General features: G+C 43.1%; 2 protein-coding genes and 2 pseudogenes across 7 annotated transcripts in view; 1 reads left to right on the top strand and 3 right to left on the bottom strand.

Moving 5' to 3' along the window:
* eral1 (Era-like 12S mitochondrial rRNA chaperone 1) overlaps positions 1–25,433 on the bottom strand; it is a 682,619-nt gene that overhangs the window by 161,238 nt on the left and 495,948 nt on the right. The gene's annotated exons all lie outside the window — the stretch shown is intronic.
* Positions 1–25,433, bottom strand: part of bcas3 (BCAS3 microtubule associated cell migration factor) — a 915,564-nt gene that overhangs the window by 690,617 nt on the left and 199,514 nt on the right. For all 5 annotated transcript variants that reach the window (XR_013499066.1, XM_078224612.1, XM_078224615.1 and 2 more), the window contains exon 13: positions 985–1,081. Coding sequence is in view for 4 of the 5 variants with exons in the window: in XM_078224612.1 (XP_078080738.1) it covers positions 985–1,081 (97 nt within the window). In the remaining variant the exon portion in view is untranslated. The remainder of the gene's footprint in view (positions 1–984; positions 1,082–25,433) is intronic.
* LOC144501889 (large ribosomal subunit protein P1 pseudogene) lies at positions 6,584–6,912 on the top strand (annotated as a pseudogene).
* LOC144501152 (transcription and mRNA export factor ENY2 pseudogene) lies at positions 10,771–11,069 on the bottom strand (annotated as a pseudogene).

Raw genomic sequence — 25,433 nt, 5'->3', positions numbered from 1 at the left:
AACTTCCAAGTGGTAGTGTTCCCATGCATTTGCTACCCTTCGAGAGCTGCAAAAGGGATAGAATCAGGGGAAGTGCTTGAAGGAGAAAATGCCAGAGGAATGGGGTAGCTGCTTGAGTGATAGGGGCTATACCAACACCCAGATAGTTTGTGAAGGGTCGGCAGTGGAGCAGATAGCCAGGCTGATAAAGAGGATGTGCTGACCACCGATTAGCATGTTTCAAAGCCAGGATGTTAATGTGCATTTGGAAGAAGACTGATTGCAGTGGGATACCAGGTGTAGAACAGTCTAGAAAAGGTAAATCCAGACATTAGTGTAAGTTAAGCTTTAACGTGAAATTCAGACTTTTGAGGAATACAGCATAGATAGCTTTAAGGGGAAGCTGGAATAATACAGGGAGAAAGGGATAGGAGAAGAGGCTATCACATTAGATGAAGTATGATGGCAGGAGGCTCATAAACCAGTTAAGGATGAATAGCCTATTTCTATACTGTAAATTCTCCGTAATTCTCTGTTCAAATGGTGAAAGGTAATTTAAAAATCAATGTCATAAAATTCCTGATTAGGCAAAAAAAACACTGGAAGGGATCTTCATTTACAGTGGTGGAGTGTTTAAAAGTTGTATGTTGTCATGAAACAGGGAGAAGCATATATTTTTTTAGATTGGTGGGCGAAATAACATTCCTTCCTAATTTTTATCTGCCAATCAAACAGCCAAATTGAGAAGCACAACTTAAACAAGGCAGCCTTGACAGCTGTTGGCACTGTGAAATGATCTTGATGCAGCATATTTTTAAAATCTTTAAAAGGAAAAGGAAATAAATGTTAGCGGCACATCACAAATCGTGCAGCTTTGGGCATTTCTTTGGCCGTCGGTAAACCTTTAAAGGTCCTTTTTTTGGATCCAGTGCAGAAAGTCAAACTGCAGTCCTCAGAGTTAAATATTTTATTTAAGACAAGAGGGAGGGAATGAGACGTACTCACCGCTGGGGTTGAAAGCCATACAGGAAATAGGTTTATTATCATGGGCCAGGAAATGGGCCACTATGCCTTCACCTTCAGCATCCTCACTGACAAGAACCTGCATTACAAAGCAAAGCAAAACAAGTCAGAGTAACTAAACTTCTTATTGAATGTTTTGACTTCAAAGAGAACGATTAATGGCCAAAATAAAATACCATTGTGCGGAAGGCCATACCACAGAATAAAGGCAGAAAATGTTGGAGAAAGACAATAGAAATATAAAGGAAGATTAATATGAATTTCGTGTCTATTGAACTATTCCTGTTGAAGACTCCCATCTGAAACATTAAGCAGTCTTTTCTTTCTTCCAGATTCTGTCAGCCTCTGTGCATTTCTGTTTCATTTTGAATATCTAACATTTGCAAATTCTCTTTGTAACATAACCCCCAATACCAATTTCTTCTGGGCCATGACCTTCGATATTTTTATTAAAGCTTTTTGATATTTACCTGTCAATCAAAGAGTTATATTTCTTCCTCAATCAATGTCATGAAAACTAATTACCTGGTCGTTATCCTACTGCTGTTTGTGGGATCTTGCAGTGCATTACAGTACAACAGTGACTACATTTTAAAATATATTTTAATCTGGAAGAAGGAATATATTTTGTTCGCCCTGGAGGAAGGTCTGGGAGAAGGACTGGGGTCCCCATGGGTTTATGTTAGGATCCTTGCTTTTCTTAATATAGTAATGACCTGGACCTGGGTGTGCAGGGCACTACTCCTTAATTTGCTGATGACATAAAACGTGGAAATATAGTAGATTGTGAGGAGGATAGCGATAGACTTCCAAAGGACATAGGCTACATTGGAACATAGAAATTAGGAACAGAAGTAGGCAAGTTCAACCCTTCGAGCCTGCTCCGCCATTCAATCAGATCATGGCTGATTTCTCCCTGGTCTCAAATCCACCTCCCCACCTGTTCCCCATATCCCTCGTTCCCTTTTTAAATTAGAAATATGCCCATCTCCCTTTTGAAACCATTCAACAATTCAGACTCCACCGCGCTATGGGGCAGCGAGTTCCACAAATTCACCACCCTCTGTGAGAAGTAGTTTCTCCCCACCTCGGATTCTCTGGTTCCGCACCGAGTTTAGGCTGAGCGCCCAGTTTTCTATCCTCGCTTGCAGTAGCGGCTAGACGTGAACAGCCAGAGAGTCATAGAGGTTTACAGCATGGGAACAGGCCCTTCGGCCCAACTTGTCCATGCTGCCCTTTTTTAAAAAACTCCTAAGCGAGTCCCAATTGCCCGCATTTGGCCCATATCCCTCTGGCCAAAGGGTACAAATTTAAAGGGGTTTCAGGAACAGAGGAATCTGGAAGTATATGTGCATAAATCATTGAAGGTGACACTGCAGGTTGAAAAGGCGGTTAAAAAAGTATACAGACTACTGGACTTATTATAGGGACACAGTAAAAAAGCAAGGAAGTTATGCTGAACATGTATAAAACACTGGTTCAGCCACAACTGGAATTTTGTGCACCACATTTTAGGAAAGATGTAAAGGCATTAGAGAGGATGCAAGAAAAGCTTCAAGAGAATGGTTGAGGATCCTCACCAACATGCAGACTGGAGAAGTTCCGGCTGTTCCCCCCAAGAGAAGATTAAGAGGAGATTTTGTAGAAATATTCAAAAAGATGAGGCGTCCGGACAGAATAGATCGGGAGGAAAGATCGAGCACTGGAGCACATCAACTTAAGGTGATTAGCAAAAGAAGCAATGGCAACGTGGGAAAAAAAAACTTTTCATGTTCCAAGTGGTTAAATCTGGAATGCACCGCCTGAGAATGTGGTGGAGGCAGACTCATTCCTGGTTTTCAAAAGGGAATTGGATAATTATCTGAAGAGAAAAAACAACTGCAAGGCTATGGGGAAAAGGTAGGGGAATGCGACTTGGTGAGTTGCGCCTGCAGGAAGTGGCAGAGACACGATGGGCTGAATGGCCTCCTTTGATACTATAACAACTCTATGATTTTATGGCTGTAAAATGCTTTGGAACATCCTGTGGTCTAGAAGGGTAATATATAAATGCAGTTCTCTTTCATGTAATATAATTAATGACAGTAGGACATCTCCAGGAGCAGACAATATTAATGATCCACTGAAATTGCACTCTGAGAATTAATGACACTGGCTGAACCCAACCACACATGTTACTGCCAGTAATAAACTGTTCTACCCTCTAATACTGTAAAACTAAATTAGATGTCATTTCTAAACACCAAAAATGACATCTGACGCACACTAAAGCACTAAATTGTGGTCATTTAACCCGAAAATTAATTTACACAAGACTACATAAATAAATAAAACAATAGACTTTGAGGCGCTGAACAAAAATGTAGTCAGGAAATCATTCCATTTGACAGTTCATGTGCATGTTTACATGTGTCTGTGTGTGTATCACAAACACAGCATCAGTCATGTTTGCTTAATTCCACCACAGTAAATTCTGAAATTTTCACCAACAGCTGCTCAGGGTGTCCAGACTTGCACAATCTGAGAACTGTTTGCAAAGCAGACATTCTGTTTGTGTGGAAGTATTTATTAAAACATGGTTTCCTTAACTATCCTCCAACACACAGCGGAACATTCACGAACGCCTCCCTGGGAGATGGAGATCAGAATTGACAGAAAAGTGAGGATTTAAAAAAAAATAATTTTCTTTACAACCATTCAGCTTATTTGATAGTCATAACAAGTACAAAACAGTCATTCAAATCATTTTGACAAACTGCAATGCATTTCATTTTTCACAGTTGAGTGAAAAACATTGTGGCTTAGCATTTTTAATTTATTCAATATGCACTGAGGAGATGGGTGTGTTGAAGTGTTGGTGGTACAATCTTTAGAAGTGAGACATTTAAGATGACAGGAATGATCGCACAGGACTACTTGGAGAAGGGGGTTCTCCTGGTGCTCCGGCAGATCCCCACATCATTTGTCTAATTTGCTTTCCATGTCACCTTCACTCTGTACAACAGGCTGTTGGGTCACACAGCACCACCAAGGAATAATCTGAAAACACAATCTGCCAAATTGAAAACAAACTGTTTAAAAAGAAGAAAATTAAGAGTGCGATAGTCGAGATTAGATTGCAGAATCCTCTAAAGAATTCCAGCTGATGCTGAACAACGCCACAGACTTTGATTTGGTTTGATTTATTATTGTTGCATGTATTAACATACAGCGAAAAGTATTGTTTCTTGCACGCTATACAAAGCATACCGTTCATAGAGAAGGAAACGAGAGAGTGCAGAATGTAGTGTTACAGTCATAGCTAGGGTGTAGAGAAAGCTCAACTTAATGCAAGGTAAGTCCATTCAAAAGGCTGACAGCAGCAGGGAAGAAGCTATTCTTGAGTCGGTTGGTACGTGACCTCAGACTTTTGTATCTTTTTCCCGACGGAAGAAGGTGGAAGAGAGAATGTCCGGGCTGCTTAATTATGCTGGCTGCTTTGCCGAGGCAGCGGGAAGTGCAAACAGAGTCAATGGATGGGAGGCTGGTTTGCGTGATGGATTGGGCTACATTCATGACCTTTTGTAGTTCCTTGCGGTCTTGGGCAGAGCAGGAGCCACACCAAGCTGTGATACAACCAGAAAGAATGCTTTCTATGGCGTTGATGAGAGTCGTCTCTGACATGCCAAATTTCCTTAGTCTTCTGAGAAAGTAGAGGCATTGGCAGGCTTTCTTAACTATAGTGTTGGCATGGGGGGACCAGGACAGGTAGTTGGTGATCTGGACACCTAAAAACTTGAAGTTCTTGATTCTTTCTATTTTGTCCCCGTTGATGTAGACAGGGACATGTTCTCCTTTACGCTTCCTGAAGTCGATGACAATCTCCTTCGCTTTGTCAGCATTGAGGGAGAGATTATTGTTGCTGCACCAGTTCACCAGATTCTCTATCTCATTCCTGTATTCTGTCTTGCCATTGTTTGAGATCTGACCCACTACAGTGGTGTCATCAGCAAACTTGAAAATCAAATTGGAGGGGAATTTGGCCACACAGTCATAGGCGTATAAGGAGAGATTGGGTAAACTGGGGTTGTTCTCCCTGGAAAGACGGAGGATGAGGGGAGATTTAATAGAGGTGTATAAAATTATGAAAGGCATAGATAGGGTGAACGGTGGGAAGCTTTTCCCCAGGTCGGTGGTGACGTTCACGAGGGGTCATAGGTTCAAGGTGAAGGGGGGGAGGTTTAACACAGATATCAGAAGGACATATTTTACACAGACGGTGGTGGGGGCCTGGAATGCGCTGCCAGGCAAGGTGGTGGAGGCGGACACACTGGGAACGTTTAAGACTTATCTAGACAGCCATATGAACGGAGTGGGAATGGAGGGATACAAAAGAATGGTCTAGTTTGGACCAGGGAGAGGCACGGGCTTGGAGGCCCGAAGGGCCTGTTCCTGTGCTGTATTGTTCTTTGTTCTTTGAGTATCGTAGGGGGCTGAGAACACAGCCTTGTGGGGCACCGGTGTTGAGGATGATCGTGGAGGTGTTGTTGCCTATCCTTACTGATTGTGGTTTGTGAGTTAGGAAGTTCAGGATCCAGTCGCAGGGGGAGGTGCCGAGGCCCAGTTTGGAGGTGGGTTTCGTGGAAATAATAGTGTTGAAGGCTGAGCTGTAGTTAATAAATAGGAGTCTGACATAGGTGTCCTTGTTATCCAGGTGTTCCAGGGAAATGATTTCAACTGCAGAACATAAAAATGCAAGAACTAGGAGCCATTCAATAAGATCATGGCTGATCTGATCTGATTTGATTTATTATTGTCACATGTATTAACATACAGTGAAAAGTATTGTTTTTTGCGCGCTATACAGACAAAACATACCGTTCACAGAGAAGGAAAGGAGAGAGTGCAGAATGTAGTGTTACAGTCATAGCTAGGGTGTAGAGAAAGCTCAACTTAATGCAAGGTAAGTCCATTCAAAAGTCTGACAGCAGCAGGGAAGAAGCTGTTCTTGAGTCAGTTGGTACGTGACCTCAGACTTTTGTATATTTTTCCTGAAGGGAGAAGATGGAAGAGAGAATGTCCGGGGTGCGTGGGGTCCTTAATTATGCTGGCTGCTTTGCCGAGACAGTGGGAAGTGCAGACAGAGTCAATGGATGGGAGGCTGGTTTGCGTGATGGATTGGGCTACATTCACGACTTTTTGTAGTTTCTTGCGGTCTTGGGCAAAGCAGGAGCCATACCAAGCTGTGATACAACCAGAAAGAATGCTTTCTTTTCGTGGACTCAGCTCCACTTACCCACCCACTCACCATAACAAACCCCACAGGGAGGCACTGGTAGAAACCACACCCAGCCAAGCCCCAGGTGCATGTGGTAATGTTACAGCTTCTTCCTGATCCATATAAAAGTCACCTCCAAAAAATAATCAAGTGCATAAAATGTGCCTAACAATTTTGAGACATCAGAATAGCTGATGACTCAAATAAGCAATGGTTCTAAAACTCCACCTAAACCAGTTCCGATTTGCTCGGTCCTTCCGATCGGAGCTAAAGCCGAGTTTCCCTCGGCGACAAGTATCATCGGACCCGCAGAAATCCAGCGCCATGGCCTCCACCTCTGAACTCGCCTGTATCTACAGCGCGCCCATCCTGCACAATGACCAGGTCACTGTGACTGAAGCCAAGCTCGATGCCCTGATCAAAACAGCTGGTGTAACCGCTGAGCCTTTCTGGCCCAGTCTGTTCGCAAAGGCATTGGCCAACATTAACATCATTAGTCTGATCTGCAACGTTGCTGTTGGTAGCAGTGCCCCAGTTTCTGCAGCAGCTATTTCCACTGCTGCTCTTGTTGCTGCTGAATGAAAAAGGAAGAGAAGGAACAGGAAGAATCTGAAGAGTCGGACGATGATATGGGCTTTGGTCTCTTTAATTGAACGTACCATTGTTCCAGTTTATAAAAATATAAATTGAATACGCTTTTGTTGAAACAAAAACACCGTGGCAGAGAAAAGCAGGCCAATTATATTTTTTCTTGGTTCCATAATTTAACCTTCCTTGCATTGCCGGATGGTGTTTTAAGAATATAGACTGTTGCTGCATTGTGGTTATTACGCTGGTAATGGGAGGTCGTCAATACATCTCTCCGTGGACCTTGTGGAATACGAGTTCCCCTATTCGGCAAGCGAGGTTGATTTTAAACCAGCTGGCACCACTCAGGCCAGCAGTCGAAAGATTTCAGGGCTGACTTTACACTGCAGCTGCTGGGCGGCACCCTGAACACATTGTAAATAAAAGGTGATGGTGACGGGAAGACTGACCGTGGTAAGATTATTGCATTGGCGACGAGGATGGGATTCAGAGGACTGCCCTCAGATGAAATGAAACACTACTTGATGAAGAGGAGTTGAGGGTGGCATCATCCTCTGGGGTTCCCCTGTAGTTGTCCCTTGCCCAGGGTGACATCCGATACTTATGGAATTATGCCACGGCCACCCTGGGATTTCAAAGATGAAAGTGCTAGCCAGGAGCTACATATGGTGGCCCAGTCTCGATGTAGGCATTACCGACTTAGTCAAAGGGTGTATGTCGCGCCAAGAGAATCAAAAGTTCCCCAGTCTCCCTACATTCATGGGGGTGGCCTGGTAGGCCCTGAGTACGAGTGCAAGTGTACTTCGCCGAGCCTTTTTTGGGTTCCATGTTCTTAATTATGGTCAATGCACATTCCAAATGTTTGGAGATATATCGCATGAGTTCCACCACTTCCTATGCTACCAGTGATTTGACTTTGATTTGATTTGATTTATTATTGTCACATGTATTAGTATACAGTGAAAAGCATTGTTTCTTGCGCATTATATGGACACAGTATTCCATTCATAGAGAAGGAAATGAGAGCGTGCAGAATGTAGTGTTACAGTCAAAGCTAGGATGTAGAGAAAGATCAACTTGAGAAACTACAGCAAAGTTACTGCATGCACAGGATACCTGAAGTCCTGGTTTCTGACAATGGCACTGCCTTTACGAGCACCAAGTTTCAGACCTTCATGCTTTCCAATGGAATCAAACACATTAGGACAGCACCCTATCACCCATCATCGAATGGGGTTGGCTGAATGGATATTGGGGTGAAAATCCTAGTAGGTTAGAGAAATTTCAAATATTCAGGGATTTAAGTCACTAATAAAGCACTAACAAAAAGTAAAATTATCTCAGATCAGACTAACAGTTTAACAGGGAAACTGCCTGCATAAAGGCACATAAGAACGAGATTTGAACAAGTATTTCTGATTTAAACATGTATTCTGGTATTTTAAATGTATTAACTGTACTTTATAAAGTAACTGTGCACTTTAGCCAAGAGCAGACTGCTGCAAGGCATCATGGGATAAAGCCTTAGTAGACAGAAACACATTCTTCGGAAACCATGAAACCTCAGCATGTGCAAGTTCTTTTCAGCGTAAGTTGCTAGCAGCAAAGTTCTCAGGGCTACTTATGAATAGAGTTTTTCACACTATCCAGATAAGACAGGTCCCTTCTCAGATGTGAGAATGTACATCTGTTTGGCCAGTGACATAGCAGGAGATGGTGGGAACCTTAACTTTGACCTTTGTAGCTAAGCATCAGGGGTTACTAGGCAACAGAGGAAGAAGCATCAGCAATAGGGGGAGGAAGCATCCGGATTCTACGGACCAATGTATCCATGATGTCAGAGGGTAGAATGCAATTGGCTAAAGTATATGACAGGTGTTATTAACGATTGATTTAAATTGAAGATGATTTAATCATAACTAATGAAAGGCGGGAGAATTTGATATGAAAAATGTATAATTGAACGATCCGTGCATTGTAATTTCAGAGTTATATTGGAAAGCTCAGAGCTTCTCTGTAGAGAGGGATTGGACTGACCAATGTTATCCCTCCCTTTGATCGTTGATTAATAAAGATAAGTCTTGAAACCGAGACACTGGCTTTCATAGTCTTTGTATTGGCTGACATTTTGCAATACCTAGCCTCCAGAGAACCCCGCAACAATGGATGGTGCAGATTTTTAAGCTCGGCATGAAGAACCTGCAGAGTCCATAGAAACCAAACTGGCGCGATTTCTGACAAAGGGTCATCTGGACTTGAAACGTCAGCTCTTTTCTCTCCTTACAGATGCTGCCAGACCTGCTGAGTTTTTCCAGCATTTTCTCTTTTGGTGCGATTTCCATTTCAACTATAGGATTACCCCTCGCACAATGACAGGAATCGCTCCTGTGGAATTGTTAATGAGACGGAGGCTTCAGACAAGATTGAGCCTACTGTTCACAAACCTAGCAGGGTGGGTGGAGTCCCAACAAGAAAACCAGAAGAAGAACAAAACCAACGACCCAGTCCATGTCGGAAACTTCAGTGACAGCTTCTGTTGGGTCCCCGGGATTTTAACGGAAAAAACAAGACTCATGTCTTTCTTATAAAGTCCAATTGCAGGCAAAATTGTCCATCTCAGGAGTAGGGAGCCCGTGCCAGTGTAAGCTTCAGTACCAGCCATGAGGACAACCACTGTCAGCCACAATTAGAAGTCGACCCTATGTCTTCCCCTCTGGATGATGAGGACATGGATTCCAAAATGGAAGCGGAACATACCGGCACCCCAATTGAAGCAAGACCTCATGAAAAATCAGTCAGTGGCTTTATGACGCTCACTCCGGAAGTGAAGATCTCCAATCAGCTTCACACTCCCTGACCCTGTCCTGCCTCCAATCGCTAAGGGGTGGGAAAAGCCCTCCCATCGTGGGAATGTTGACTTCGAGTGGGGAAGGATGTTATGATGGCCAAGGGGAATATCAATAGATCTCCTCGCGGGCCTCGTAGAATAGATGCTCCCCCATTAGGCGAGTGGAGGCTTGTCCAATAGAGAAGGAGCAGCAGGAGGTTTAAAACCAGCTGGTTCCACTCAGACTTGATCTGTACACTGCAGCCACCAAGCAACATCTGGAGCACATTGTGATGGTGACGAAAGACTGGCCTTGGTAAGATTATTACAGCCGGCATTTGAAATTTGTGTATTCTTGTATGTAATAAACCAGAAGGCTATCTGTCCATTTAAAATCCAGCAGGATACAAAACCTAACTGAATGGATGGAGGAACACAAAGATTTACGGAACAGGAAAATAATTCTGCAATCCATTTGGCTAGTTCCAGAGTTGAAAAACTACCACATTGTGCTCTGTCCCTTTCATAGGAACGTACAGTGTGTTTTTTTTCACAGACGTTTATTGGATATGTATTGACTTGGCTGGTACGGGTGCAGTAATGTTACCAAATCATAAGGATGTATTTTCAAGATCTATTCACCTTAAGCACATAATCTAGCCTGGCACACCAGTCCAAGACTGAGGAAATGCTGCATTGTTGGGATAGTGACTTTAAGATGAGACATAAAACTAAGGACACCGTGGCCATAGGAATAAAAACACCATTAGTTCAGAAAGGAAAGGACATTCTCTTGGTTCCTACCCAACTATCTTACTTCTGACTAGTCTCACAACATCAGATTAAACCCAACTGCGGTGGGCACAGTAAGAAGTCTCACAACACCAGGTTAAAGTCCAAGAGATTTATCTGGTATCACGAGCTTTTGGAGTGCTACTCCTTCATCAAGTGATTGGAGTGGAGCGGATCTTTGCTCCTGATAAAAAATGAAACTATGTTCAGTTTCATCTAGGCTCTGGAGCCACTCTCTGATGGCTGATGTACTCCATGCTCTAAAACAGCAAAGAACTGGCAACAAAATGTGGTCATCCCAAACTCAGAGACTGGCATGCTGAGAAAGAAGGATCCTTATCCTCTACAAAAGTTCCTTCTTCACACTGTCCAGCATAAGGGTTCTCCCTTTTGGAGTGATTTCTATCATCAAATCATTAACTGTAACAGGTTTCAACCCCTTTTCCCAGATCACATCTTTACAGCGCACTTTTAACTATCTTTCCATCCACATTCAGTGAGCTCTGCTTGGAGCAACTCCTTCTGACATTCTTGTTCTTCTGCTTCTATCAACTTCTGGTTTGTAGCTGCTCAGAGCTGAGCGTCTTTATTCACATAATCACATCATGCAGGAGAGGCCCTTCGGCCCATCGTGTCTGCACCGACTTCCTTTCAGAAGCCTTGTAACTCTCCCTCTCCTTTCTCAACAAACCGAGAGCTGGGGATGAATAGAAGTTAAATTCCACCAGCTGCTGCTGTGGGATTTGAACCCATGTCCTCAGAGTATTAGCCTGGATCTTTGGATTGCCAGCTCAGTCACTTACCACTACACCACCATCTTCCATGGGTTCCTGCTTTGTACAAAATGGTTAAAGTATTTGCGCATATAATTGTTATGGGTTTCCTCAGAGTGCTCTGGTTTTCTCCCCCAGTCCAAAGATGTGCAGGTAAGGTGGATTGGCCATGGGAAACGTGTGGGGTTACGGGGATAGGGCGGGGAAGCGGGCCTGACTAAGATACTCAGTCAGACAGTCAGTGCAGACTCGATTGGCCGAATGGCCTCTGCTGCACTGTAAGGATTCTATGATTCTATGAGGTGCTTTGATGGCTCAGGAGGTGAGCCACTTGCTGCAGAGTGCCTAACCTCTACTGCTCCTGCATGGGCACCTCAGTTCTCTAATCGTGATGTCTCAGGTCCACCCCTGTGTCAAGGTGGAAATGGTTGGGTCTTTGTAATTGGAAGAGGCCATTACCTGGCAGCTGTTACCTGTTGTGAGTCCAAGCACAGGTGCTGCGAGGCCTTATTAAAGATTGGCATGAGCCATTTCATTCTTCAAGGAGGTAATAATGATGCTGAACACTAGAATCATCAGTGAGGAGCTTCACACAATGACCTTATGACAGACAGAAGGTTATCGATGAAACAGCTGATGGCCAAAGGGCAATTCACTGTGAAACTCCTGCAACAATTCCCTGGGTTGCAAAAATTTTTAATCATTCACAAGATGTGGGCATTGCTGGCTGGGCCAGCATTTATTACACATCCCTTATTGATCTCCCATTCAGAGAGCATTTGGGACTCAGCCATGTTGCTCAACCATATGTGCCTGGAGTCACATATAGGCCAGATCAGGTAAGGACGGCAGATTTCCTCTCCTAAAGACATTAATGAACCAGATGGGTTTTTATGAGTTTGTGGGTTTTCACTGTCATCATTAGACTTTTTGGACGTGATTTTCCAGCTGCCATAGCTCTAAGGCTGGAAATTCCCACCCGAGGTCAACGGACCTTTGCATGGTCCACCCCCACCCGCTACGATTCGCGTGGCGGGTGGGACGGGATAATTCCGTCCTTTAATTCCAGATGTTTATTGAATTGAAATTTCATGATTCGCCATGGTGGAATTTGAACCCAGGTCCCAGGATCTTGCCCTGGAACTCTGAATTATTAGTCTGGTGCCAATAGCACTATACCACCAACTCCCCTCAAAATTGTCCCCCAACAACCATACCCACTTTCCTTTGTGTCAGCTATAGCTCTCGACCACTGAAGGAATTCCCTCTCAACTCTCATTGACTCACTGGACTAGTAATCCAAAAACCCAGGGTAACGTTCTGGGGACCCAGGTTTGAATCCTACCACGGCAGATAGTGGAATTTGAATTCAATTTTAAAAATCTGAAATTAAAAGTCTAATGATAACCAATCAATCATTGTCGATGGTTGTAAAAATTCACCTGGTCCAGCCTACATGGGACTCCAGACCCACAGCAATGTGGTTGATTCTTAACCACTCTCTGAAATGACCACGCAAGCCACTCACTTGCATCAAACCACTAAAAAGAAGTCAATAAGGAATGAAACTGAACAAACCATCCGGCATAACCTAGGCACCAGAAAAAAACAACAGCAAAGTCCACCTTACCAATGACTGAGAGCTCTCACAGACCAGTGAAGCCACAGTCTGACATAGTCACACTCATGGAATCATACCTTAGAGATAATGTCCCAGACATCACCATCCCTGGGTCTGTCCTGCCGGTGGGACAGAACAGGGATCATGCCACAATGGCATACAGACAGGAGGAAGTTGTCCTGGGAATCCTCAACATCGATTCTGGACCCCATGAAGTCTCATGGCACCAAGTCAAACATGGGCAAGGAAACCTCCTGTTGATTACCATGTACCATTCCCCCCTTAGCTGATGGATCAGTGCTCCACATTGAGCACCACTTGGAGGAAGCACTGTGGGTGACAAGGGCACAGAATGTACTCTGCATGGGGACTTAAATATCCATCACCAAGTCTGGCTCGTCAGCACCACCACTGACCAAGCTGGCTGAGTCCTAAAGGATATAGGGTCCTAAAGTCCTAAAGGATAGACTGGTGGTGAGGGAACCAACAAGAGGGAAAACAAACTTTACCTCATTCTCGCCAAGCTGCCTGCCGCAGATGCAACTGTGCATGACAGTATCGGTAGGAGTGACCAACGCACAGTCCTTGTGCAGATGTATGGCACTCACCACCGCGCTAAATGGAATAGATTTTGAACAGATCTAGAAACTCAAGACGAGGCAACCATAAGGCGCTGTGAGCCATCAGCAGCTGCAGAATTGTATACAAACCACAATCTGTAACCTCATGGCTTGGCAGAGCATAGCCACCAAACCAGTAGATTAGAAGAGTGCAGGAGGGCATGCCAGGAGCAACATCACACATACCTAAAAATGAGGTGTTAATCTGGTGAAGCTACAACAATGTGTGTGCCAAACAGCACAAGCAACAAGTGATAGAAAGAGCTAAACAATTCCACAATCTTCAGCCAGAAATGCCAAGTGGGTGATCCATCTCAGTTTCCTCCAGAGATCCTCAGCATCACAGATCTCGTCTTCAGCCAATTCAATTCACTCCACATGATATCAAGATACGATTGAAGGCACTGCAAAGGCTATGGGCCCTGACAATATTCCGGCAATAAAACTGAAGACTTGTGGTCAGAACTTGCTGCATCCCTAGCCGAGCTGTTCCAGTACAGTTACAACACTGACATCTACCCGGCAATGTGGAGAATTGCCCAGGTATGTCCTGTATACAAAAAGCAGCACAAATCCAACTCGACCAATTATCACCAAATCAGTTGACATTTGATAATCAGCAAAGTGATGGAAAGTGTCACCAACAGTGCTGTCAAACGGCACTTGCTCAGCAGTAACCTGCTCACTGAAGCTCGTTTCACTTCCCCCAGGGCATCTATGCTCGTGACCTCATTGCAGTCTTGGTTCAAACATGGGCAAAAGAGCTGAATTCCAGAGGTGAAGAGGGAATTATTACCCTTGACATCAAGGTAGCATTTGACCAAGTGTGGCAACAAGAAACATTAGCAAAACTGGAGTCAATGGGAATCAGAGGAGAAAGTAACTGCTGGTTGGAGTCATACCTGGCACAAAGGAAGATGATTGTGGCTTTTGGAGGTCAAACATCTCAGTTCCAAGACATCACTGCAGGAGTCCCTCAGGGTAATGTTCTAGGTCCAACCATCTTCAGCTGCTTCATCAATCACCTTCCTCCCATCATAAGGTCAGAAGTGGGGATGTTCGCTGATGATTGCACAATGTTCAGCAACAAGCGATTCCTCGGATACTGAAGCAGTCCATGTCCAAATGCAGCCAGAGCTGGGCAATATCCAGGCATGGACTGACAAGTGGCAAGTAACATTTGCACACACAAGTGCTAGGCAATGGTCATCTCCAGCAAAAGAAAATCTAACCATTGCCTCTTGACATTCAATGGCAGTACCATTGCTGAATTGCCCACCATCAACATTTTGGTGTATGTCATTGACCAGAAACTGAGTTGGGCTAACCATATAAATATTGTGGCTACAAGAGCAAGTCAAAGGCTATGAATCCTGCAGTGAGTAACTCACCTCCTGATGCCCCAAGGCCTGTCCACCATCCACAAAACACAAGTCAGTAATGTGATGGAATATCCTCTGCTTTCCTGGAAGGGTGCAGCTCCAACAATACTGAAGAAGCTTGACACTATCCAGGACAAAGCAGCCCGCTTGATTGGCATCCCATCCAGAAACATTCACTCCCTCCACCACCAACGCTCAGTGGCAGCAGTATTTATCATCTACAAGATGCACTGCAGAAACTCACCAAGGGTCCTGGGATAGCACCTACCAAACATACAACTACTACCATCTAGAAAGAGAAGGACAGCAAACATATGAGAACACCACCACCTGAAATTTCCCCTCCAAGCCACTCACTATACTGACTTGTAAATATATTACCATTCCTTCACTATTGCTGGATCAAATTCCCTAATAGCACACTGGGCACATCTACACCACATAGACTGCAGGGGTTCAAGAAGGCAGCTCACCATCACCTTCTCAGGGGCAATTAGGGATGGGCAATAAATGCTGGCCCAGCAAGCGACACCCGTGTCCCATGAATGAATAATTAACATGATACGATGTTATATAATTCCTTCCTTCCTGAAGTTAATAGCATTTTATAATTGTGAAGACTCATTCCTTTCCCATTTAATCCATTTTCACTTTCCTAAAAAAGTCAAATCTTCAGTATTTCCCCAATTTAGTTTAGATGTTTAAAGCACAGATTGAATGTTGAAAGCAGAGATCACAGAATCATAGAACCCTACAGTGCAGAAGAAGGCCATTCGGCCCACCGACCACAATCCCACCCAGGCTCTATCCCCATAACCCCATGCATTTACCCTAGCTAGTCCCCCTGACACTAAGGGGCAAATTAGCATGGCCAATCCACTTAACTCAAACATCTCTGGACTGTGGGAGGAAACCAGAGCACCCAGAGCCATGCAGACACAGGGATAATGTGCAAACTCCACACAGACAGTGACCCGAGCCAGGAATCGAACCCAGGTCCCTGGCGCTGTGAGGCAGCAGTGCTAACCACCGTGCCGCGACAGATTTCTGATTAACAATAACAAAAAGGATTATGGGGACAGTGGATGTCAACGGCACTGAAGTGTCCGATGTGCCATGATCGTATTAAATGGCTCGGTGGGCTGAATGGTCTACTCCTGTTTGAAGAGGGGACTAAAAAGCACAATGATTAAATTTAACACTCCACTTTTCCAGGCATCTTTCAAAGATGGGATGACGCCTCCACGTCACTGCTATTATTATTTGTTTTTACTCCAAAGGACACCAAAGGCTGGCACATTCTTTCAAAGTGCTGTCATCATGTTTAATTAAATGGGTGAAAATCACCAGGGACTCTGTAAAAAGGCTGAGGTAAGTGAGAGAGGAAGTTGTGCAGTTTTGATTTATGTTAGTTATTAAATACAATAATATTAGCCAAATAAAAGATCTCACTCACTTTAATCACCGCTTTGACGTTACCATTTCAGAAAATGAACAAGGATCTTTAAAGTCACAGAGCGTCAAATTAAAAGACATTCGTATTACCAGTTTTAAACTTAATCAAATTTTCAGAATAAATGACACTTTTTTTAATAACAAGTTTAACAATTTCCTATTCCCCTTCCATCTTTATTTGATAGAAGCTTATGTATCCTGCCCAGTGATTTAGCTTATTTATCCAGGGAGTAGCTTGTCATACAGATGAGGGGCAGGATTCTCCAATCTCATCTGTGGCCGCCCCTCTGCAAGTGAGAATTTGACATTCCAGCCTAAACTCCATTCACTTTTCAGCCGCACCTGAGAATTTTATTCATTTATTTTTCAGGGATTTGGTCGTTGCTGGTGGGGCCAGCATTTATTGCCCATCTCTAACTGCCCTCCATTTCAGAGGGCATTTGAGAATCAACCACATTGACTGCTGTGGGTCTGGACGGCAGATTTCCCTCCCTAAAGGGACATTAATGAACCAGATGGGTTTTTATGACAATCAACAATGGTTTCATGATCATCATTAGACTTTTAATTCCAGACTTTTATTGAATTCCAATTTCACCATGTGCCGTGGTGGGATTTGAACCCGAGTCCCCAGAGCATTACCCTGGGTCTCCGGCTTGCTAGGACAGTGATAATTCCACTGTGCCACTGCCTCCCCTTGAATGAAGATGGAGATTTTTGGCAGAGGAAGATCCCAGGTTCAATCACCAATTGGTGCTGGGTTAGTTGACCTTAAGTAGGGTGGGGGGAACTACAATTGTTGCGTCCTTGAGTTAGGGAACCAACAAATACAAACTGATTTCTCACTCTAATTGCAATACAATGATCGAATCCAAAGGGCAAGTAAGAACTGAATCAAGTTTAACTGTCTTGCTCCTCCCAACCACTTGGTGACACTGATAATCTGGTTGACATGTATATGCTGGCCACTTGGGCGAGGTACCAAAGAATAGTCGAAATCAACAGCACCAGATCCAACAATGAGTCAACACCCTTGGGAAAGGAGGTGAGGACAGCAAGATTATTTACAGCTAATAAAACAGTTGTTTTTCTACTTTCTTGAGGTTCTGCTCTTCCATTTTCTTTAAACTAACAAACTTGATTCAAGGTCAAGTGCTGCACTGTTGGTCTGTGCATTTTACCACCAGTTACTTTTCACAAGGGGCCTCCCAAGTTCCACTAAAGTTGGGGGGACTCAGTGAATTTCACAGAAGGTCTCCTAACGTTAATTTAAAACACTTCTGAGAATTTGATCCAGTGCCCTCCTTAACCTCAGAGAATTTCACAGCAAAGCATGCGCCCCATGGATCACATACACACTGCAGGACACCAGCAAGGATTGAAAAGAGTAAATAAAACGCCCAAAAATTAATAAAGACAAATGCTATTCCCTGCCCAAGGAGACCACTAGCAATACTGTTTACATAAGTGGTCCTAGATAACTCACCCGTATCCCTGTAACTGTTATCCTGTGCAAAGCTGCCCCACACAGTGCTACATTAAAGTACTTTCTGAGGTACTCACCCCTCACTTGGTTCCCTTCATATTTCCTCAAGATAGTTACTGATGCTGAGGCACTTTCTAGACAGCCATTCTTCCTTATTGAGCTTAGGCAGTGAGTGAAAATGTAGAATAGAATAGAATCCCTACAGAAGAGGCCATTTGGCTCCTCGAGTCTGCACCAACTCGCTAACAGAGAATATTACCTAGACGTCTTCCCTCTCTATCCCCGTAACCCCTCACATTCCCCATGGCTAATCCATCTAACCGACACATCTTGCCACACTAGGAGGCAACTTAACATGGCCAATCAACCTAACTTGCACATCTAGTAGCACTGCTGCCACACAGCACCAGGCACCTGGGTTCGATTCCCAGCTTGGGTCACTGTCTGTGTGGAGTCTGCATGTTCTCCCCGTGTCTGCTTGGGCTTCCTCTGGATACTCCGGTTTCCCCTCTCAGTCCGAAAGACGTGCTGGTTAGGTGCATTGGCCATGCTGAATTCTCCCTCAGTGTACCCGAACAGGGCCGGAGTGCGGCGACTAGGGGATTTTCACAGTTCCTTCATTGCCGTGCTAATGTAACACTAAGAAACTTTAAACTTTAACTATTCAGTGACTGGATGCACAACAGCCAAAACCTGTTTTCTCATCCAAAACCCATCTTTCACACTTTCCTGTAAATGTCATTGAAAAGCATCAGAAGTGGGAATGTTGGTTCCTTTTTCTCTCTGCACCTCGCTAGTTGGGTACTAGCTCTCCCCAGCAGTGCCACAGGTACCAGCTAGGCTAAAATTCGCTAATACAGCACAGAATAGAGACTTGAAGCAGGCACCTCTGCAGTCTGTATAACCACGTGGCAATCCAAAAAGACCGTGACACTCAAGAAAAGTTGCACTAGAAAAAGAGTGGATTATGCCAGCTTCCATGACAGGATTATTACACTGCATCATGCAGTGAAATGTGTTTTACACAACACTGAAATTTAACTGAAATAAAAGAAAACCACATGGCAATCATTTCCAGTGTGGAAACAGCATCTGTTAGAGCACAAACTTATCCTGGCAGCCACACACATGGTTTGTGAAACTAGCCTACAAAGAAGCAAATTCAAGGAACATAGCTTGCCGAAAAACTCCCCTATGTGATGATAAGTGCCTACCGAAGGACTGTATTTTGTACACTTAACTTTAAAGGCTGCTTGAACAAATATGAATTTGGAAAGACTCCACAATCCTTTTGGCACAATCCATATTGCACAAACCAAGTCTGTAAACGAGCGACAGATGACAGCATCATCCGGCCTTTATATCACTGGATGTTTATAGGCACAAGAGTCAAAGCTTCATTTATGAGAGAAGAAAGAGCTGCATTGTTACAGCACTTTATCAAATCTCTCAGAAAGTTCTCAAAATTCTCCAGACATAATGAAACATGGCACACAGCAAGATCCCACAAAGCCAATCTATTTTTAACTACTTAGCCTTTTTATCTAGTGCTGTTGGTTGAGAGGGGGGATGATGCAGGGAGAACACTGGAGCAGGAAGAGGCCATTCAGCCCCTCAAGAATGCTCTATTGTTCTTCAACCAGTTTGTGGGACCTTTAAAATCTATCAGAACCATTAAGTGTTATCTTGAATATACTAGTCTGAAAGACCAGGGTGGGATTCTCCAGCCGTTCACGCCAGCGGGATTCTCTGGTCCCACTGTGGTGAACAGAGGTTTGGCTGAGTGCCAAATACTCCGTTATCGGGTCGTGAACAGCCAGAAAATTTCGGCCAACATCTCTGACAGTGCAGCATTTCATCAGCGCTGTCCTGAAGTGAACCACCCAGATTATAAACTCAAATTGGCAAGTGACTTTGAACCTAGTGACTTTCTGACTCAGGCAAGAGCACTGTCCACGATGCCAAGCTAGACAGTTTATACAACACCAGTTTTGCTAAATTAACAACATTATCTCATTACAGTGCAAGACTCAACTCTTGACACAATACAACAAAATTTCAGCCAAAGTCCAAATCTAAAAGCAGCCATCCTTCACAGACATTCCCTGCTACATTTGTGTGGAAAGGGAATTTTACAGCAATCTGTGCTGCAATGAGGTAAAATGATAAGAACTTTAACAGAGTTAGCCAGGAATTGGACAAATTTGTTTATTTTTGGATGTTTGGACACCATCCCTAAACAAATTGTCCACACAGGTTTCACAATACATCATCAACATTAACAGTATTTAAGGACTCATGAGTCCAGCACTTAACCTATTTAGGGATTCTTAATATAGCAGCTAGTCACATCTGGAGAGGTGAAAGGCAGCTCATCAGCCACAGTGAGGATGTTTTCTTTGGTTGTAATAATTTCCAATAAAAATAAAAACAAACTTTACTTTGCAAAACCAACATTATCCTCACATCTGCTACATAAACTGACTACACAACAGGGAATAAAGAAGAAGGACCCAAAAAAAGTACAAGGGCAGTCTGAGGCCTCTCTTGCATGTTGATTAAACTAGATGTCACTACATATAATCTCCTCTCCATCCTAGGGCTGTTCACTCTGATGGAATCTAATTGATAGTAAGCTCAGATATTCAACAGAGACCTCAGACTCTGAACAGAAACTTCAATTTGGTCATTATTTTGGTTGACACAGAGCCTGCCAGTTGTGAATTGGTGTGGAATTGTAAACTATGCACCATTAGATTCCTAGTTCACAGCTCCTCATGAATCTCAGCATCATGTGGTGCCTGAAATCTGTATCGACCAAATGCTGTCAGGTGAAACTGTCATTGGAAAAAGGCCTATTCTTTTCAAAATCTAAATTATTTGCACACCTAGCAGTGGTGGGTTGACCTTGAATGAACAAAAACAGCTTGCATTTATATCGTGCCTTTAAAATAGTAAAAAAATGTCTCATGACATTTCAGGGAAGCGCCGATGTGGATCCCCACTGAAGGGTTCCCTGGCAATGGAAGGTGTGAATATTAGGAAAACCCATTGACAGTGACGGAACTGGAGGATCCCGCCACCAGCCAATGGCAGGCCGCCTCCACAAAACACGCCATGGAGAGTGTGGAAAATTCCGCCCAACATCGAGTCACATAACGAGATATTAGAGCGAGTGATCGAAAGCTTAGGTAGAAAAGCTGGTGTTTGAGAACATCTTAAAAGAGGAAAGATAGCAAGTTAGAGAGATTTATAGAAGGGATTCCAGAGCTTAGGGCTGAAGCAGCTGAAGGCATGGACTTCAAAGACGGAGTGATGGAAATCAAGAGACGCACAAAGAAACCAGAACTGGAAGAGTCCAGAGATCTCAGTGGGTTGTAGGTGGTTACAGATATAACTGCCAAAATATTGCACATCTAATTCACATGTTTTCCACAACTTGTGCTCCAGTGTTAGCAACAAACACAGGCCTGGTAACAGCTGACATGGTCAAGAAATAGTTTAACTATCCTTTGCCACTTTTCTGATCAATGAAACTCTTGCCAAGATTCTATTACTGTTTTTCATAGATGTTCAAATACCGTTAAACTACACCTACTGAAATAGAGCTGGTGGGAGCATCACGAAGCAAAATAACTTCCTTTTGCTGTCTCAGAATAAATTCACAAGGACTTTTTGGAGCTCCCATTAATCAACGTGATTATTTTTTTTGAGAAACCTGCCCACCTTACAGTTGCTTCTGGCTGTTGTGTCATCCAACTTAACAAAATGGATGTAATCAGCAACCCTGAAAAATAGGAGGACGCATTTCAACACCAGGCTAGGCACATGTGCATAGTCTCCCCCCATCTCCCCCCCCCGCCTCCCCCCCACATTTTCATCGGTCACAGCTTACCCTCTGATTTCAGCTTCTCTGCCGTTTGGTCATTCATACCTTCTACTCTCTCTATGGGCTGCCATTAGCAGCCTTTCCCCTTTTGTGGCACTGACTCATCTTTCATTCCCTCACCCTACAGTATAAATATCTCCTACTTTCTATGCATTTTAGCTTCGCAAAGGGTCATCTGGATTCGAAACATCAGCTCTTTTCTCTCTTTACAGATGCTGCCAGACCTGCTGAGATTTTCCAGCATTTTCTCTTTTCGTACATGTGTTTTCTAGTAAGAGTTTTCTGCACAGTTATGTATTATATAAGATGTTGTTAGCCACACCACTGTATCAATGTTGTAGTAAATCAAAACATGTTATAATATGGAGAAGCTAAAGGATTCAACTCCAGAGAATGAATAATTAGGGACTTAAGAGTTGAAATCTAGATTTCAAAAATGGAGAAATTAGCATTAATGTCACTGTGGATGACAAACAAAATAGGACAAATCCATTCTTGTGTATTTTATATAAATAAGAAGCACAGGGCCACACAGGAAAATTGCTCTTGGCTTTCATCAAAGGATAATAAAAAGTCCTGTAAACCTCGTGTCTGAATCCATAGCTGGTTCCAGAACAACAGGCTGAAGGACCTGGGGATCTTCTGCTGACATTTCAAAGGATTTCATTCCTTCTGTGGGTTTCTATGAACTTGTGGAATTGCTAAACATAAATCGTTTCATACAGGTCAATTTTCTCTGCGTTTATCGCTCATTTCAGCTTCTCCTCAAACTATGCCACCTTAACCCTTTCAAAGGCGCAAATCTAGCAACACAATGAGCTGAATATTACTGTTCAGTTACAATGAATTATTAAATTCTGACACCTTTTTTATACCTGAAGTCATGAAATGCATCATGTATTACACATTCAAACGTAATTAATGCATGGAGTGGTATCGGACAAGTTATAATGATTTAATCTAAGCTGCGATGATGTTAATAAAAGAAAGTAAATTCTATTTGTTATTTACTGCCTCTCCTCAATGAGCAAGAAACAGTTGATCATATGGCAGCAAAGCAAGAGCCTGCATTGAAACAACACCTTTCATGCTTTACAGGTAATTGTTAACTTTGAAATGTAGTCATTGTTATTATGTGGTCAAACACAGAGGCCAATCTGCACACAAGGTCTCACAAACAGCAATGGTGGTGCTGATTGAGGGATATGCAATGACCGAGACAACAAAGGGCCAACAAGCTTCAAAGATTGCCATGGGATCTTTACTATCCATCTGAGAGGGAAAAGAGGGTTATGGTTTAACTCCACATCTGAAATATGGCATCCCCTGGAATGCAGCATGCCAATATTAGGTGCTCAGTTGCTCGAGTGCAGCTTGAACTTATGACCTTCTGACTCAGAGACATGAAGGCTACCAAAGAACCAAGGCTGACTTTTATACAGTGCGGGATTGTCACTGGTCCAATTTATTACGTTGATACTCTTACTCATAGAGAAAAGAAACTGCACATAAGACTTCAAAGTTACACAAAGGGATAATTATGCAACATTCTTAATTTATCACTTCATTCTCCATTTATTTTACAGAGCCACTAGAAGTGGGCATCTGCTGTTTCACTTAATCCTGGACTTGACCCATTTTTATTATAGGGTAAATTAGGCAACAATAGATAACTGTGCATGCAAACAATTTCAACCGACCCAGTTGTTCCAAAGTTAAGAATTAGACTTTAGTAGAACAAGTGGTACGTTGTTGGAATTGTTTCATTTCCGATGAGGGTGGGACCCCTTGATTATTGGGAATAAATCCTTACGTGGCAACAAGTAGAAACATACCCATCATTTTCAACTCCAAAAAGAAACCCATGACCTGCACATACAATTTACAAATCTATCTCCAAACCTAGCAACAAGTTTGGAGACAAGAACCCAGAAAATACACATTGCTGGATTAGTTTCAGCACAAGATATAGCAGCTTGTGGGACAAAGTTTGGATGCACCAGGTTTCCAACACACTCACTGGTGAAACTGGAGGGAATGCAATTCTTCTGCCCCTCTCACCTATGCAGCTCCGGAATTCTGGCTGCCCCTCATGGAGTGGCAGGGTTTCAGTCCTGCCATGCATTGGGCACTTCAGTTGTACAGCTCCTATTATCTGAAAGTGACCCAGTCTTCCGGATTTGGATGGCGGCCAATGGCAGGTGGTAGGTCTATCCCTCCACCAAAATTCCAGTGGTGGAACAACGCAACTGGAATTGCTCCCCTGGGAACTGTAGTTGTGCCGCTGGATATTTTCCATGCTTCAGGTGTACTTTACTCAAATCTGAGGGACGATATTGGAATCTATCATGGAGCGTGCTTTATGTTATGGCATGCTACATTTCCAAGGAAGGCTGCCCTGATTTCTTTAAATCTTTTTATTCAATTTGTTAGGGTACAGATCAGAAACCCCAAGGTATAATATGAAGTCAGACTAGACCCCAACAATTTGCTATTTTGGCATTGTGAGAATATGATGCTTCACTCCAGGCGGGATTCCCATTAATTACATGACTGTCTCTGTCAATCAACCTAATCAAAACTCTACTCTGAACACCCGGGGGAAACCAAGTAAACACAAATGCATGAACTCGGTTTAGACAAACACACCACTAGCTAAAATTACAATTTATTATCCTGCAGTCTCAGCGTGGTGTCGCATGTTTTTTCAGACAAACTGACTCCTTGCAACAAAACACTGCCACTTATAACACGATAAAAATATATTTCATAAAAGCACAGTATAATCACAAATCACAGGATCTCTTACCTTAAGAAGGCGGTGGTGAGCCACCTTCCTGAATCCAGCTGAGTGGCTTGCTAAGCCATTTCAGAGGACAGTTAAGAGTCAAACACTGTGGGTCTGGAGTCACATACAAGCCAGACTGGGTAAGATTGGCAGGTTTCAGCCTCTAAAGGACATTAGTGAACCAGATGCGTTTTTCTGACAATCCAGAAAGTTCATGGTCACCATTACTGATTCTAGCTTTTTATTCTAGATTTATTTAACTGAAATTAAATTCTCCAGATGCCATGGTAGGATTGGAACTCATGTCTCTTGATCATTAGTTCATAACTCGTTCAGTAACATAACTGCTATCTATGCTATCACACTCAACTTGTCAAGTTGTTTTCTTTACAATAAAACTTGCAAATCAGCTCAAATGTGAAATGAACAAGACATGGTGATCTACAAAAAAATGACTCTGACCTGAGTTGCAATGTGCATATCTGAGCCATTGCTCAAAAGGTCTATTTTTAGGTGACCCATTGTGTCCCAGTGTATATATCACATTTTAGAATGAATTAAAATGATTTTTAAATCATAATTAGTAATATCTCTCTCCCCACCACTTAAGCTTCCCATCTTCTGTCTCTGCAACATGAGAAAGTTCTTTGGTCGAGAAGAAAAAGGTGCTTCCAGTCTCCCCTCAATAAAGCAGAGTATCAGGGTGAACTCAAATGCTTTGATTTACTTTTCTTGAGGGGAATGTTAGCTTCCTCTCCTCCACTACAAATGAGATCAGTAATTCACTATGTGGGAAAACGTCAAAGACAGAAACCTCATCCTTACCACCTCGTAGAACAGTGAATCTGACACCGACACACAGGGTGGTACCAGCCCACCACCTGTAACCAATAAAATATTTACAACTGTGTATCTTTTTACAACTGAAAAGGATGGAATTCAATAAGTAACTT

Source organism: Mustelus asterias, chromosome 12 (genome assembly GCF_964213995.1).
Source record: "Mustelus asterias chromosome 12, sMusAst1.hap1.1, whole genome shotgun sequence".
NCBI lineage: Eukaryota > Metazoa > Chordata > Chondrichthyes > Carcharhiniformes > Triakidae > Mustelus > Mustelus asterias.
Note: the sequence above shows the minus strand (reverse complement) of the source record. Positions and strands in the feature narration are given on the sequence as shown.